General features: G+C 39.0%; 1 protein-coding gene across 1 annotated transcript in view; it reads right to left on the bottom strand.

The window, feature by feature from the left end:
* The window catches only part of ITPRID1 (ITPR interacting domain containing 1), a 214,205-nt gene extending 197,610 nt beyond the window's left edge, over positions 1-16,595 (bottom strand). Inside the window, 1 exon segment of the mRNA XM_032592501.1 lies at positions 16,411-16,595. Within this exon segment, the coding sequence (XP_032448392.1) occupies positions 16,411-16,595 (185 nt within the window).
* Positions 16,596-17,996: the final 1,401 nt, after the last annotated feature.

Raw genomic sequence — 17,996 nt, 5'->3', positions numbered from 1 at the left:
GAACTTTGAGATACTCAGTGTGGAAGAAACAAGAGGTGTTCATGGGAAGAAGGTCCAGGTAAGGTTAAGAGGGGGTAGGGGGAGATGGGCAGCAGAGAGACTCTGAGAGACTGGGTCAGACACCATATAAGTCTGACTGGCTCCTGGTAACCAATAAACCCCTCATGAATGACAAGGGCCCCCACATACTCTCCTCTTGATCTTAGGGAGTGTTGGGCTTTCAGTGTCTTGAGTGAGAATATGAGAGAAAGCATCTATTGCCTTTTGGCCTCTCGAACTTGACCCCTATTATATTTGCCTCCCACCAAAACTCTCAAAGGAAAGGTGGAGACACATTCCAGCCAGAAGAAATCCCTTACTAGAAGAGCATAAGAAGTAATGAACATCATTATTTGAAACTCAGTTATGTGGCAATTTTATCCATCCAGAACAACTGACATATATTAAATGCTTAACATGTACCAGATTCTACTGTAAGTGTTTTTTAATGTCTTTTTTTTATTAAATCCCTCCAGCCAAACTATGGAAGAAGTACTCTTTTTTTCTTGTTGTATAGGTTGAGGAAACTAAGTCACAGAGAAGTTATAAGCCCAGACCTCATAGCTAGTCCATCTGGCCTAAAGGACTCCAGAACATGGCCTTCACTTAGCCAGAATAGAAGAGAGAAATGAATGGTAAAGAAGCATAAAAATACTCTGAGCAGCTGAGATAAATTAGTACATATTTAGGCTAATAAATACAATTCATTCGTGTAGATCCCTTCCCTCCTCTCCCTCTCACCACCTCCACATGTGATTTATATGATTTATATATGGGATGTAGTATAGTTATTTTCATAAGAGTTACAGAGGCATTTTGGCATCAATTCATAAATGCCATCATTTATTAAAGATTAATGGGTAGAGAGCTGGAAGACCTGAATCTTAGTCTTAGTTCTGCTACTAATTAACTGTATAATTTGGTCAAACCAATTGCTTTCCTTTTCTGGATTCAGATTCCCCACCTGTGAAGTACATCGGAGTGAGCGGCTACTGAGGTTTTGTGGAAGTTTAGTCAAGGAGAAAGATGTTAGTCAAGACAGAAGTCCAAGGCCACTAACCAGTGGCCCCATGTCTATGCCCTTTAGATAATCACAAATCATATATTTTCTTTCTCCCTTTAGTCATAGACCATAGTTGAGATGATTCAATGTACATACTTAAGAAGACTCAAAAATTTATTGGCTGATTATTTGAAAATGCTCTTATGGATATGATAGACTTATTCCATGTTACTTTTGCATGAGACTAACTAATATGAACCAATCTAAACTTGTACTGTCCAATATGATAGCCACTAGCCACATGCATCTATGAGCACTTGAAATGTGCTTAGTTTAAATTAAGATGGCCTCTTACGTGGATCCTGAGAAACTTAACAGAAGACCATGGGGGAGGGGAAGGGGAAAAAAAAAAGTTAGAGAGGGAGGGAGCCAAACCATAAGAGACTCTTAAAAACTGAGAATAAACTGAGGGTTGATGGGGGATGGGAGGGAGGGAAAAGTGGGGGTGATGGGCATTGAAGAGGGCACCTGTTGGAAGGAGCACTGGGTGTGGAAACCAATTTGACAATAAATTTCATATTAAATAAATAAATAAGTAAATAAATATGGCCTGAAAATGTCAATACACACCAGAGTTTAAAGATTTAATAAGAAAAAAGAAGGTAAAGTATCTTAACAATTTCAGACTTTCCAGTTCTGAAGAAACAACAATACACACTCAATGAATCAATAAACAGAAGTCACTGAAGGGCGGTATACACAGGTATTCATGCGCACACAGTTTAGAGGGTTGAAAACATAAAAGCCTTTATGGTCTTCAGTGGGTGAGCATATAAAAATGACGTCAAATTAAATATAAATGTGCATTCTACTGACCTAGTGTCTTACTTAGTCTGCCCATGGTCTCATAACAAAGCTCCATAGACTGGGTGGCTTAAACAATGGAAATTTGTTTCTCACAGTTCTGGAAGCTGGAGGTCCAAGATCAAGGTGCTGACCAATTCCCTTCCTGAAAGGGCTTGCTTTCTAGTTTGCAGTTGGCCAGGTTCTTGCTACATCTTCACATGACCTTTCTTCTGTACACACACACACACACACACACACACACGTGTGCAAATACACACACATACACACACCCATAAACACACAGAGATCTTCCTCTTTTGTAGAGGCAGCAATCCCAGTGGGTTAGGACCCTGCCTTTACGTCCTCATTTACCTTTAATTACCTTCCAAAGACCCATCTCTAATTATGATCACATTGTGGGTTAGGGCGTCAGTCTGAATTTGAGGGGGAAACAATTCAGTCTGTAACACTCAGTTTGGCTGTCCTTTGTTGAAAAGTGTAGGATAATTTACTTTGTAGCTCTCTATATTCCATGTTGCCCAGAAATAAAGGATTTAATTTTCCAGTGTAACCATAACTTGGCAGTTTCAATCTTGAGCATTTTTTCGTCTTCTCTTCTTCCCAGTACAACAACAACAATAATAAAATAATAATAATAACATTTAGGAGGAAAAATATTACCTTAAGAGACAGCCATGTTTACTGTGTAGTGATTTCCCAACAGAAATTAATTCCAAGCAAATTTACATTCTACATTTAAAGAAGGTATAAATAATTCATATTTTCATATCATCAGCACTGTGCATTCCCTACACCAGGGTACCTGTAATTTTTTCAGTTTATCTGTTCTAAATTTTGGTTCCATAGCTCATTATCACATTGTTTGTGCTTCTGTTCCAAGGTGGTAATTTAATAGTCTTCCATAGAATTATGTTCAATTAAAATGTTTTCAGTTTTAACATTCAAAACCTTTTTAGTTTTTAATTTAATTGCTGTAACTTCGTTTTTATGTATCATTGACATAGCTTATTTGCTCACTGCACTCACACAAATACCAAACCTTCCAAGCAAATGAATTTTTTGACAGCTACAGGTGTTCTCAGCTCCTTCTCCCTCTGTACCACGTGACTCGTTCCTGCCAGCCTCGTAGAAGGAACTGATTCAGCAACATTTTCTGTCTAACATCTTCAGCATTTTGATTCCATGGTCTCCTTAGTGGGCTGCATAGTGTAGAAATCTGAATTGAATTTTTTTAACTCCTGTTGCTTTTCTGAAAAGCCCAAGTATCCTATTTATATTGCAGTGCTACATTCAGCATCAGTCTGCATGTTACATATTCATGGCATATATCTAGATGGATTTACAAGCAGGAACCCAGGGAAATCCAAGCTGTAAATTGCAGCAACCACACTGATTTCTTCACAAAAGTTTACAAATTGTAGGTTGTGGTTCTTGTCAGGGAAGCTGTCTTAAAGCTGCAAAAGCATTCCATCTACTATCTACAATACTTTCACTTGAGAGAGGATATGACGTGCCTCAAGTTATAAAAGAAAAACAAAGTCGAGTGGGATATAAAAGATAAGATGTAGAATTTTAAGTCAAATTTCACTTATTGCACCTAAGAAATGATGAAAATTTTAATACTATCCATAGTGATCTGTCAAATAACTGTGGCAAAAGTAATACAATGATAACTCAGGGAAGCAAAACATATCACATACCTGCTCTTTGGAGACTGGCAAAGTCACTGGACTCTGAAGTCTCCAAGATCACAAGATAAGTGACACCTGCAGAGATTTGCTGACCCAGGATTTCTATGATTATGCCTAAGAGCCCACTAATCACCACTAATCCTCTCAATTTTTGTCCATCCTTATTGATGGGTAAATATGAATGATGAAAATGGAGGTCTGATGTGTGGTAGGACAATTCTAGGCCAGCTGAAAGTCAAAGGAGGAATGTGATGGGGCTGTGGCCCCATGACTGGAGAAGATACACTTTACCTGTTTCCTGAAGTTAACCAAACCCACAGTACTGGGTTTCTTGACATCCCCACACACCTTGTTACTAATGTAGTGATTTCCTAGACTCCTTGCTGCAATTGCTTGAGGAAGGATGAGTCCTTCCCTCTGGAATCCCTGGGTCAGGTTGCTCACAGGTACTAAAGAAGCCTTTTGGTTCTTCCTAAGTTGCCATCTTACTTGAAAGTATCAAGAGCTCACAATTTGTGTGGGTATAAATATAGACCTTTGAAAATATGGGGGTGGGTGGGCTTAAAACACTGTAATAATTCCATTTTCTTAATCCAAAAAGGAAAATGACTGTAATTAGGCTGAGTTGTCTGCCAAGTTTCAGCCTGGAGGGACTATTTTGGCCAAGATATAAACCCCTGAGAATAGAGGCTCATAATGGACGCATCAAATCACACTTAACTATGGCAGAACAAGTAGCTGCTTTGTAATGCAATCACTCAATGATCATGCCTTATGTTAGCATTTTAATTAAAATAAAGAATACTTCCTCCTTTTTACTGTCTACCACCCTCTTCTTAGATATTATTACCCTATAAGACACTTAGGTTAGCAAAAAAAAATCTGCAAAGTACAAAAGTAGAAATGAAACATCACCTTCATCATGCTCCTACTTAAATTTAGATACCTTCATCAAGGCAGACTGGGAGGCAAAAAAAAAAAAAAAAAAAAAAAAATTAGGTAAGATGAGCCTCAAGAAAAACCCAGGGTTTGGTGTGTACATGTCTCAGTCTATATAGTGGGAATCTTGAATTCACTGGGGATATAGAGAATTTCATTTTTAGGGAAGTTGAGTGTAGTTTAATTAATTATAGCTGCAGAGCACTAACTGGAACCTTAATGACTTGGGAGAATGAATTCAGCTCCCAATGAGCCTAACCTCCTCTCAGGGAAAATTTACACAGAGGGAAAATCAAAATGATTATTAAATGAAATTACTCAATGTAGTCAGAAACTCAATGCAGCTACACCACAATTTTCATATCCCATACAACAGAGACCTCCAAAGCAAAGAGCAAAGTGGCACCTGGTTTACAGTTCTAAGCACAGCTTAGATGAAAGCTCATAATAGCAGCAAAGCTTAGCCTGAAAGGTAATCACATCTTGGTATCTAGGGGAAATCGACATGTGCAAGGAGCAGGGTATTATTCAAAATATTTATCATCCAGGCATGAGCATAAACCAACCATGACAGAGGCTGGTCATGAACAAACTCTAATAGGCATTGTGGAAGGTACTGACTAAACCTCAGCCTCAGTTATACAGAAGGTGGAATGGGGTTGAAAGGAATCTACCCAGGCTTCGTGAAGGAGACTTTATGAAACCATATGAGACCATGAGCAAAGAGGAAGGAGAAAGATGCTCACATGTCTCTCCAAATCTATCCCCTGTCCTGGTGATATGAATACTGCATCTGTGAAAGACTGAGGCATCCACTCCTCTTCTGAGCTGTTGAAATACTCTGAAAAGAGGCTGGAGGATGACCCTATGATCTCTTCCCTATCTCAGCCTTCCCACATCCAGACAGGGGATGAAAATTCCAGAAAACACCAAGACAGAAAAAGGAGCTGGAGGAAGGCTGATGGTGGCACAGTGCATTCTGAGAGACGTCTCTCAGAACAAAACACTTTAGCCAGAGACACAAGCAAGAAGAAATCCAGAAATACCACTTTTGAAAAAAGAGATACAAGTTGAGAAACTCACTGGTTTTAAAATCTATTACAGAACTCTAGAAATCAAGACAGAATGGTAATGTAATAACAATAGACATGTTCCATAATAATGGAATAAAATTGAGAATCCAGAAAGGAACCCTCACATTTATGGTCAATTATTTTCAACAAAGGTACAAGACAATTTAATGAGGAAAGATTAGTCCTTTCAGCAAGTGGTGCAGGAACAATTGGATATCCACATGCAAGGGAATGAATTTGGACCCCTTCCCCATACCATACACAAAAATGAACTCAAATGGGTCATAAACCATACCACCTCATGCCAGTCAGAGTGGCTAAAATGAACAAATCAGGAGACTATAGATGCTAGAGAGGATGTGGAGAAATGGGAACCCTCTTGCACTGTTGATGGGAATGCAGACTAGTGCAACCCCTCTGGAAAACAGGTGGAGGTTCCTCAAAAAATTAAAAATAGATCTACCCTAATGACCCAGCAATAGCACTGCTAGGAATTTACCCAAGGGATACAGGAGTGCTGATGCCTAGGGGCACTTGCACCCCCATGTTTACAGCAGCAATTTCAACAATAGCCAAATTATGGAAAGAGCCTAAATGTCCATCAACTGATGAAGGGATAAAGAAATTGTGGCTTTTATACACAATGGAAGACTACTTGGCAATGAGAAAGAATGAAATCTGGCCTTTTGTAGCAATGTGGATGGAACTGGAGAGTGTTATGCTAAGTGAAATAAGTCCTACTAGATACCATATGTTTTCACTCTTATGTGGATGCTGAGAAACTTAACAGAAGACCATGGGGGTGGGGAAGGGGAAAAAAAAGTTAGAGAGGGAGGGAGCCAAACCATAAGAGACTCTTACAAACTGAGAATAAACTGAGGGTTGATGGGGATTGGGAGGGAGGGAGAGGGTGGGTGATGGGCATTGAGGAGGGCACCTGGGTGTTGTATGGGAACCAATTTGATAATAAATTTCATATTAAAAAAACAAATGGGTCATAAACCACAATGTAAGGGCTAAAACTATAAAACTCTTAGGAGAAAACATAAAAGTACATCATTGGCACGTTAGGTTAGTCGATGGTTTCTTAGTTTCAACACCAAATGCTTAAGTGACAAAGCAAAAAAGACAAAGTGGGCTTCATCAAAACTAGGAATTTTTGTGCATCAAATGCCACCAGCAACAAACTGAAAAAACACCCCATAGAATGGGATAAAATATCTTTGATTATATATCTGACAAGATACTTGTATCCAGAATATATGTACCATATAGAACTCTTACAACTCAACAATGAAAAGACAAATAACCAAATCAAAAATGGATAGTCTCTGAATAGACATTTCTCCAAAGAAGAGAGATAAATGTCCAATAAACACACAAAGAGATACTCAACATTGCTAGTCATCAGGGAAATGCAATGTAAAACCACAATGAGATACCACTTCATACTTGCCAAGATGGTTATAATAAAAAAGACCGACAATAGCAAGAGTTTTGACAACAGTGTGGAGGAATTGGAACTCTCTTCTTCAGCTAGTGAGAATGTGAAATTGGTGCAGCCACTCTGCAAAACAGTGTGATTCTTTCTCAAAAAGTTAAACATAGAGTTATTCTAATACCCAGTAACTCCACTCCTAGCTATGTATATTCCTAATAGAAGTGAAAACATATTCACACAAAGCTTGCACATGAAGGTTCATAATAGCCTCAAAGTGGAACACAAGTCAAATAATCCACCGATGGTATGGTAATTGTAGAGAACAGATAAATAAAATGTCATACACCCAGACAATGGGATACTATTCAGCAACAAAATGAAATACTTATACATGGTACAACATGGATGAAACTTGAAAATATTGTGCTAAGTGAAAGAAGTCAGTCACAAAAAGCCATGTATTGTATAATTCCCTTCTCGTGAAATTTCTAGAATCAGAAAATCCATAGAGACAGAAGGTAGATTAGTGGTTTCCAGGTTTTGGGAAGAGGGGAGGAACGAAGACTGATGCTAACGTGAATGGCATTTCCTCTGAGGTCATGGACATGTTCTAAAATAGCTGGTAGCGGGGCGCCTGGGTGGCGCAGTCGGTTAAGCGTCCGACTTCAGCCAGGTCACGATCTCGCGGTCCGTGAGTTCGAGCCCCGCGTCGGGCTCTGGGCTGATGGCTCAGAGCCTGGAGCCTGTTTCCGATTCTGTGTCTCCCTCTCTCTCTGCCCCTCCCCCGTTCATGCTCTGTCTCTCTCTGTCCCAAAAATAAATAAACGTTGAAAAAAAAAAAATTTAAAAAAAAATAAAAAAATAAAATAGCTGGTAGCAACGGATGCACAGTTGCATGAATATGCTAAAAATCACTACACTATACACTTTAAATGCATGAATTTTATGCTATGTAAGCTATGTCTCGATAAAGCTTTAAAAATAAATATAAGGTTTAAAGTGGGAAAGTTAATGATTCAAGGCAAAGCTGGGTTTTTACATGTGAAAACATAGAACTATAGCTTCAGATACATACGAGATTTTAAAATGTACTGTTTAAAAAATATTAATTGATGACACATTTCAACTAAACCAGGAAGAGGTCGAAAAAGGGGAATGTGCAAGACTGCTGCCTATGCAATATTGATTTCCCCTTTCTAATTTACTAGCAGAACCCCAACTGTGTTCAAGTTGGCAATGTGTCCATCTAAAAGCCACAAGTCTCCCTGGGAGTGAGGTGTATATGGGAGGTGGCTGGGCAGGCATAGGTCTGGTCAATGAGATGTATAGAGTGTTCTGGGTGTTTCTTTGAAGGTATTATTCTTCTTTGAAGGTATTGCTCTCCTGACATGTGGACAGTCTTTCTTTCTTCCTATGGCAATTCCCTCATATCTGCTGCACCTAATGCAGTCGTCTTGTTAGCAAGAGAAAAAAAGACCACATCCCAAGGATGGCATAAAAAAACCTGAGTAGCCAGTGGCAGGGTGATGCTGCTATACCAATTCTGGTTTCTCTACCGTTAGACTTTTTGTTACACAAAGGAACACCAATAGCCATCTTGGTTAAGCAACCATTATTTAAGTTTTCTGTTACATACTGTTGAGTTCAATCTCTACCCAACAAAGGTTATGAAAGAGTGAGTTTAAATATTTGCAACCAGTTAAGTTAGAAATTAAGCCTAAAGAACATTTAAAAATCTAGCTAAGAAATGATAATATCAAATATTATCCTCCAAAGAGAAAAAATATAAAGGAAGAACTAACAATGTAATTCATTTTTGTGTATTTCCTTTTAAAGCCATGAACATTTTCTAAAATAGATTGTGGTGATACGTGCACGGCTCTGTGAATATGCTAAAAACCAGTAAACTGAATAGTACAGAATACTATGTTCTGGATCTAAATCTCAAATATTCATATAGGTCAGGTAGTACGAGTGTGATAAAGTCTAACAAAAGGGAAAGTTAGGAATTAATAATTACTTCTTTCAAATAATAGGATATTGAAGATATAATTCAATTTTTTAATCTTATAAGAAAAACATAGGTTAAAAACCTTTTTCAACAAACATTAACTGCTAGCAGAAATTTTAGAAGAGGAAAAAGTAAAGAAATTATCTTCTGTATAATACTAAAAGATAAAAAAGGGTAGACGTGTAATGAGAGGATTAAAATCAATTATAATAATAAATCTAAAAGTTACATTTCAGATTGGGTAAAAAAAATCATAATTTTTATTTCCAATAGACATATTACAGCAGACAAGAGTTAGTTGGTTAATTAACCAGATATTTCCAACTCATTCTTCCTCTTCATCTTCTGCTATAGATTTTAGAATAGATAAGTACTTTCCAGCCTCCCTTGCAGCTGGGGGTGGTCACGTGATACAGTTCTAGTCAATGATATGGAAGTATGGGGTGTCTGGGAAAGTTTTAGCTTTTCAGGTGAAAGGAACCAACATAGCTGGTACCATTCTTATCCTTTGTCTTGGCTTGGAAATTGTTGTGATGTCTAGAGCTTCAGTAGCCATCTTGCAACCATGAGGCAACAAAATTATGTGCTGAAAATGGATGGCATTTTGAAAAGAACCTATGACCTTACAGGTCTTAAAATGCAAAACAAAACAAAATAGAAGAGAAAAAAACGCTATACTTATTTGTTTAAGCTATGATTAGTTTTGATTTCTGACTTATGGTAAAAGCTTTCTTTTCTGATATTTACAATATACATAAAGTAAAATGACAGTAAAAGATTTAAATTAATGGATTGTGTGAGAACAAGCAATAGCATTAACACAAAGAGAACATGTTCCGGGGCACCTGGGTGGCTCAGTCAGTTGAGCCACCGATTCGGCTCAGGTCACGATCTCACGGTTTGTGAGTTCGAGCCCCGTGTCGGGCTCCGTGCAGACAGCTCAGAGCCTGGAGCCTGCTTCTGATTCTGTGTCTCCCCCTCTCTCTGCTCCTCCCCGACTCATGCTCTGTCTCTCTCTGTCTCAGCACTAAATAAACATAAAAAAAAAAAAAAGAGAGAACATCTTCCTATGTTAATATGATACAACGAAAGAAAAAGTTTGAACACAGGCCCCTAGTACTGATAAAGAACCAACGTTACAAATAGTAGTAATAAAACAATGAGTAAAAGTAAAATCTAAATGATTATTGAAATATGGAAAACAATTGAAATCAATGGAAACATATCTTATAGAAACTTAATAGGAGTAGCATTTTTTTTTAAAAACCTCCATCTAAATAAAACAAATAATAAGGTTCATATAATTAATAAATTAATGCAAATAGTGTTTCTATGCTAAGACCAATGAAACAGGTAATTCTAACATGGGTAAAAAGTATTTAAAAAACACAGATATTCAATATTCACAATTAGAATAGAGAGTATAGACAAGAGAATGTAACAACTGTAAGTGAATATCAGCTATAACTCATTGAAACTAAATCTGAAAATGTAGATAAAATTAATAATTTCCAGGAAAATGTAAATTACTGAAATGTAACCAAAGAAAAAAATCTGAATATATTGATAATCACAAACAAAATTGAACATATATTCCAAGAATCACTTAGTCCTAATGATTTTATGGGGCACTGTAGATCCTATTAAAAAACAGATAAATTGTATAGATACCAAGAGATGAATATTCCACAAATGATATTAGTAAAATAGCAAAGCCTTGATACTAAAACATAGTTTTAAAATAAGTTACACAGCACTGATGGTAAATGTCACTTGCTAATATGGAAACCAAAAAACCTAATTAAAACAACAGGGGCGCCTGGGTGGCGCAGTCGGTTAAGCGTCCGACTTCAGCCAGGTCACGATCTCGCGGTCCGGGAGTTCGAGCCCCGCGTCAGGCTCTGGGCTGATGGCTCAGAGCCTGGAGCCTGTTTCCGATTCTGTGTCTCCCTCTCTCTCTGCCCCTCCCCCGTTCATGCTCTGTCTCTCTCTGTCCCAAAAATAAATAAACGTTGAAAAAAAAATTTTTTAAAACAACAAATATAAGAGTATATACACCATGGCCGAGAAATAGTTCATCCAGAAACTGAAGAATGATTTAATATTTTGAAATTAATGTAATCCATGGTAATACTAGCCAACCCCCCCCCCCAAAAGGGGTGGGGGCTATAATCATTTTGGAAAATGCTATATATATGTATACGTACAATTCTGTTTCAAAAATGAAAAACATATAACAATAAAAGAAATCCATACATAAATGGGATAAAGGAGAGCACTTGCTGTGCATGGCAAGTCTCTAGAGTATGAATGGCAAATGTTTTTCTCCGCCTTTGCTCACTCCTACCAGTTGGCAGTAGCTGTGGGGTGGCTGTCTGGGTAGAGGTGTGATGTGTTAACGGCCTCCATGTTCTGCAGAAAGAGTTCTGAGACTGAGTACCAGTTTCTCCCATATCAGTCAGGGCTGAGGAGAGAGGCAGCACATATTTCACGAATTCCATGAAATCAAGAATAAGGGTAGAATGTTCATTCTCATGTAATTGTTTAACCTTTTCTGAAAGTTCTAGCAAATACAATATAACAGTTGTTGGAAAGAAGGGGAAAACGTTAACCATTATTTCTAATGACGCCCCTTCGCTTAAGTTACATCAGGATCATGTTAAGTGAAGACTGGCATTACCACAGTTCATATGGCAGGGGGAGGTCATGAAAATGAACCTGAGTGGTGAATCAGCCACATAGCAGCAGGGAGCAGGCCACAGATAACACACAAAAGAGGGAGCCTACCCTATCCTTTCTCTACTTCAGCACCAGTCTGGCCCCAAAGTATCTCTACTGGAGTATATTTCCAAAGAAATGCTGACTTAAGAAGCATGAGGAACCCAAAAAATAAAGAGGCAGTTTATTGTTACAAGAAGAACAAGAGCCCAGCAAGGCAGGAGTCCTGGATTCTGGCACTGCCTTTGCTATATAGAACTGAGAATATCAGCTGAGTTTCCTGGTCATGACCTACAAAGTAAGGAATCTTTACAAAAAAACTCGATAACCCACCATGTTTTCCACTATGTAATCACATCCTTCACTGGCAAAAATAAATGCACTTTCTAGTGAACTGAATCCAGAAGCTGCTCATGCCAAAGGTCATCACATTATTATTTTTATAATCACATCATCTTTCTGAAAATCAAAGTGGGAGAACAATCTTCCTCTCTGATTTTGCTAAAGACTTTTCATGTAGTCTGTGCTAAAATGTGTTGAACACTGGGTTATTATCTGAATGGAGTTCTGTTTGGCAACTGGTTTAATCAACTGTTTCACAATGTGTCATACATTTATGCCAGTTAATTTGGGTGTCTGACAACGGGAAATTTACTTTTAAAGGCTGTGATCATTGTATGAGTGGCATCAGCCTTTCAACTCCTAAATTAAGTATTATGAATTTGAACAATAATGCCCCGCCTGCCTATAAAGGAGTAAATAAATAGATAAATAAATATCCTTAGTGTTTCAGGAAGAAAGGAATGAAATAAATGTCTTTCCCTCATCAGTACCTCTAAATTACTACATCATAATCACAAGGCAGGATTTTCACAATCATTTTGGATGTGTCACATTTAGTAATTATTATATAACTTACTTTCAAATGCATTCCTACACTCACTGCATGCACAAGGTGATTTTTAACACCACTCATTCTGTTTCTGTAAGAATTTCCAAAGACACCCTTGAGAAGACTTGGAATAAAGTAAAGCTAAGGAATAATAATATTTCTAGCTCACTTCAAGTGATACTTTATTGTGTTGGAGTCGATGCTCTAAATGTAAAGAGTGGTTAAGAATGCAGACTTGGGAACCAAAATTCAGCCCTGTGTCTTCTGGTTCTCATCTGCCAAGTGACGGATGTAGCAGGTCTCACACATAGTCATTATGAATAAGGTAATACACACAGAGTTTAGAATAGTGCCTCACCCACAAATGTAAGCAGCTCGTTTTAAGTGGGTGATCTCATTTCATTCTCAAAACAGCTCTAGAACGTAGCCATGAGCTTCTTCCTTTCACAGATGAGGAAAAGTTAAAGGCTAAGGGGGCACCAGAGGCTACACAGGACTCAGGATAAAGAGGTGAACCCCCATTCTATTCTTCTTTCAGGCCTCACCTCTATTTACAGCCATTGTGTGAGGGAGCCAGGGTCAGAGCAGAAGCATTAATGTCCTGTGGAACCTCAAATATGAGAACGCTGTTACCCGATTTCACCCCAATCTTAAATTCCTTTAACTCTCTAAATTTCTTTAACTTTTCCTCAGAAGTCTTATTTGGAAGGTTTTTTAAAAATTTTTAATGCTTATTTATTTTTGAGACACAGAGAGAGAAACAGGGAGAGAGACAGAATCTGAAGCAGGCTCCAGGCTCTGAGACCGATGTGGGGCTCGAATTCACTGACCACAAGATCATGACCTGAGCTGAAGTCGGATGCTTAACCGGCTGAACCACCTGGGCTCCCCTGAAAGTTGTTAAATTTTATAATTCTCCTCTAAAACAATAACAAGGTTTTCAATTCTTCCATAGTTGGAAACTCAAAAACAGAGAGAATCCTTTAGGGTAAGATAATAAAGACAATCATCTTATACAGCTTATAGGCAGCAAATAGCTTTTAGACAAATATATATATATATTTATAAGGTGAATTACACATACATATATATTTTACTGCTGGATTCCATGACCTGAAGTAGGCAGGAGGATGCAGCTTTGGAATGCATTTAGTAAGGCATTTAGGCAAAAGAGAAGGTAATAAGTATCTTACTCATTATTTATCACTTGGATCCCCTGAAGCAATAAAAAAAAAAAAAAAAGTCAAGGCACTGAGCTGGCATGTTGGTGTTCCATGAGAATTCCAAGTGTTTGTGAAAAGAAAATAAAGATCCTACATTAGACAGATGGTGAGCATCTATATATTCCAAATATGAAATCAGTATGACCCTCAAAATGAAGGTCAGTATTAATGGAAAAATGTGGTTAAGAGCTAAATGTGCTCCTGAACTGAAAAGTTCGGAAGGTATAAATGATTTGGAAGAAAAGAGATGCACGGTCTGGAAGAGTAGGAGGAAGAAATGGTTCTGTTCTTCTGCCCACCCCTTATATCTACCATTCCTCTTCTTCAAAGGACTGCTTGTCTTGCATCCCTTTTTAGGTCCGTTGAAGGGGCAGGTGAGGGCAGAGCTTTGGCAGCTCATGGACTGCCCACCAAGATGGCCGCCTCTGCATCACTACCACCTGCCAGAGACAAAGAAAAGTGCCCAGATCTGTCATGATGGAGACATTCTTCTCTTGGCCTCTATTTTAGCATCACCGTTGCTGGGGGCCTCTATTCACCTCTCTGGATCGCCCACAGTCTCAATATCCTGCTTAGCCTCTCTCTTACTTCAGTTCTACTCCAAGGAGGAGGGGTCCCAGATCACTAAAAATGATCCCATCTTCTGCACTTTGAACATATATTCGTGTATCCCTCTGCCCCACAATTTCGTTCCTCATGTTACTGTGCTACAGAGCAGAGAGGGCACTGATCCAACAGGATTGACACAGTCTGAAATCATTCATGAAGCTTTTCATGAATTTTCGGAACATAGGAAAATAAATGAGGTTATGAGCTCAAACTATGTATACAGGCCAGACTGATTTAGTATTGCTGTGTTCTGCTTTATTGTTTCCATTCTGCTTCACAGCCAACAGCCACCCCTCACCCCTATAACAAACTCTCTTGTCCAAACCATCTCCTTTGAGGGCAGTATGAGATACCACAATAGAGGAAAGCGTGACAGAACCTCCCATGGTGTAGAAAAATAACCAGAAACAAACTCTTGAGTCAGTGTCAGTTGTTACTTTGTTTGAAAAGCAATCCTGTTTTAACAGAACGGAACATAAGCATTGTTTAAGAGTTACATTTGAAAACACTTAAAAGGTCAAATGTTTCACCTTCTGGAGTGAAACACAGTACCCTGGCTCATTATAACTGCTCAAAGAATGGTTGCCCAATGTCTAAATAATGGATATTCCAAAAGATGCCGCATGACCTTTAGAATGTTTCCATCCCATCATTACACTATGACTTGTATCCATCATGTCTTCTGAGGAAGACTGTGAAATTGATGTGACTTCAAATGTTGTAATGAAGGCATTTATTTACATGTGAGAGTCCCTCCCTCTCTCCCTTTCTTCCTTCCTTCCTCTTGTTACTTTCTTTCTCTCATTCTTCATTCATGTGTTATTATATTAATTTTTATTTAATTTTTCAATGTTTATTTATTTTTGAGAGAGAGAGAGAGAGAGAGAGAGAGAAAGAGAGAGAGAGGGAGAGGGAAACACAGAATTCGAAGCAGGCTCCAGGCTCTGAACTGTCAGCTCACAGCCTGACTTGGGGCTCGAACTCACAGACCATGAGATCATAACCTGAGCCGAAGTTGGATGCTTAACTGACTGAACCACCCAGGGGCCCCTTATATTAATTTTCAATGAATAAAAAGATGCTAATTTAGAAATATAATATGTACCTAATCTCACTATGGATTTGAATACAAGAACTCCCAGTTTTGTTTTGTTTTTTTTTAATGTTCCTTTTGACTGTCATTATAGTTACACCAAATTTCACCGTCCTGGTAAAGACATTGCTAAAGTCATCATTTGGCATTAGAAAACACCAAGGATGTCTTTCTAAAAAATAAATATATTCAACATTTTAACTTAGAAAACTTTAATTTAAAGTAAAAATTTTAAAAAGCACTTTGGGAAACAGGATGAAAAAGAAAATATGAACTGGGATGACTTTTAAGCCTCCATCCACAGGGTACAGAAGTGAATGGTGGATACCCAAGTCTGCTCGCACTGACGCTGTTCTATTGGCAGAGCCATAACTACGATAGCAAATAGCAGGTGGTTAAGTACAGTTAAAGGAAAAAGCAAGCATTGTAGAGAAAACCAAGAATATTTGGATAGATTTAGGGCACAGGTCAGAAGAGGGGGGTGAGGAAAAGATACTGACCAAAAAGTGAGAAAATGTGAAAGCTCTCTTCCATATTCTACACCCTACCAAGGTTGAGCGAAACCCAGCTAATAACAAATCCAAATACATGACATGCGGTTAATCATATTCTAAGGAAGACAGAAATGATAGCCAGGCACACGTAAAGAGGGAAAAACAGATGGCAAGCCCTCTGGAGAGGAACTAGAACATTCCTCTGAAATGTGGAATGGAGAGATCCACGAGGTATCACTCAGGACGTGAAGGTAGCCCAGGTTCACGTAGCCAGACCAGCCTGCTGAGAGCACATTTTTCTCTGGCTCAACCTTCACCTAGTGCTTGGTGGAAATTTGAGCATGGCCTCAAGCACCTGGACAGTGGTTTCTGGGATGGGTCCTTCCAGCAAATGCATCTGTCCTACGTGTTTCCTCCTGCTCCGGTTGCTGTGGTACACCTTCTGAGGATGGGACCCAGAGCTCCTGAAGGATGCGGTCCCTCGTCTCCCGCAGCCTGTCATCATGCCCACAACTCCAGCCAACACTGAGCTTGTATGTGGACAGTGCCTACCTCTCCACGTGCCACGCCTGATACCTGTGCTACCATATGGTGGTGCTGACTTCCGCTCACAGCTTTTTAAAGCCCTCATTCCTCTCTGTGCTTGATCTTTATTACACTGCTCCTCCTGAGATTAGGCAGAAGTCATGAGACTGGGGCTACAGGACAGTCTGCATGATGGATACCACCAGAATCCCCCATATTGCTACACAAGGACCTCAAACGGACCCCAAATATCTCTTCTCCTTTGGTATAAATTCCTTCCTGGGAGGGCCTCTGTACAGACCTTTCTGAGTAAGCCTCTGAATAGTAATGACTCCTGGAGGTTGACCTCTTTTTGCCAGCACTGAATTTCATATGAGTTTTCTTAATTAACCAATAACCTTTGGGATGGAGATTATCCCTCCTTTCCACATGAGAAAAACTGAGGCCCAGAGAGGTGAGAGCCTCGCCCAACATCTGTCAGCCAATATATTACAGAGCCAGGATTTATATTCACATCTTCTGTGCTCCAAGAACAAAACTCTTAACAGCTAGACAGAGGTGTTCCAAAGGTAATGCCCCGCAGACAGGAGCTTCTGTGTACCTGAGGCAGGATGCAGGCCTGTCCCTTGCCTGGGTTTAAAGCCACTACATTCCTTTAAACTGAAAATCCAAGGAAATGGACATGATGAAATAATTTATTCTGCCTCAGAGCTTATGGTCTTCCTTGACAACTTTTGATTCCTACAGATCAGTCCCAATCACACAGGATGGGAGAGGTGAAAGGCTTCAGACTAACAGCAACTTTGTATGAATTAGAGAGAAGTGACTTTTTTTCAATGGAAAAATCCCAAAGATATGAATTAGCACAGGACATGCACACCTGCAATGTGGATTTTTATACAGTAATAGTGCACACACGACAGAAATGTGGTTTTTTTTTTTTTAATATTTCAGTTCTACAAGACAATTAGCTACAAAGAACATGGCCACAGGAAATTAGGTGTCACTGTTTGATGCTGCCTTATGGGGTAGAAGCAGTGTAAATTTTAATTCCATGACCCAAATGGTTCTAAGTAAGACAGCAAAGAATAATCATTGTACCTGATGTTTGGAAGGCACTGGACAAGGGTACGAGTGTATCTGAGTTTGTAAGAAGCTGAAAATGACAAGCATGTGCAAACGTTTTTCATAGAGGTATAGGGGGAAGCAACTGGCCATGCAGATTCTAGGCAGAAACTGGTGTGGCTAAAACATGGGGAAATTCTATGGGGCACCTAGGTGGCTCCGTTGGTTAAGCGTCCAACTCTTGATTTCAGCTCAGGTCCTGATCTCAGGGTTGTGAGATCGAGCCCTGTGTTAGGCTCTGTGCTGAGTGTGG

This window comes from Lynx canadensis, chromosome A2 (genome assembly GCF_007474595.2).
Source record: "Lynx canadensis isolate LIC74 chromosome A2, mLynCan4.pri.v2, whole genome shotgun sequence".
Lineage (NCBI taxonomy): Eukaryota > Metazoa > Chordata > Mammalia > Carnivora > Felidae > Lynx > Lynx canadensis.
This window is presented reverse-complemented; position numbering and strand designations above follow the sequence as displayed.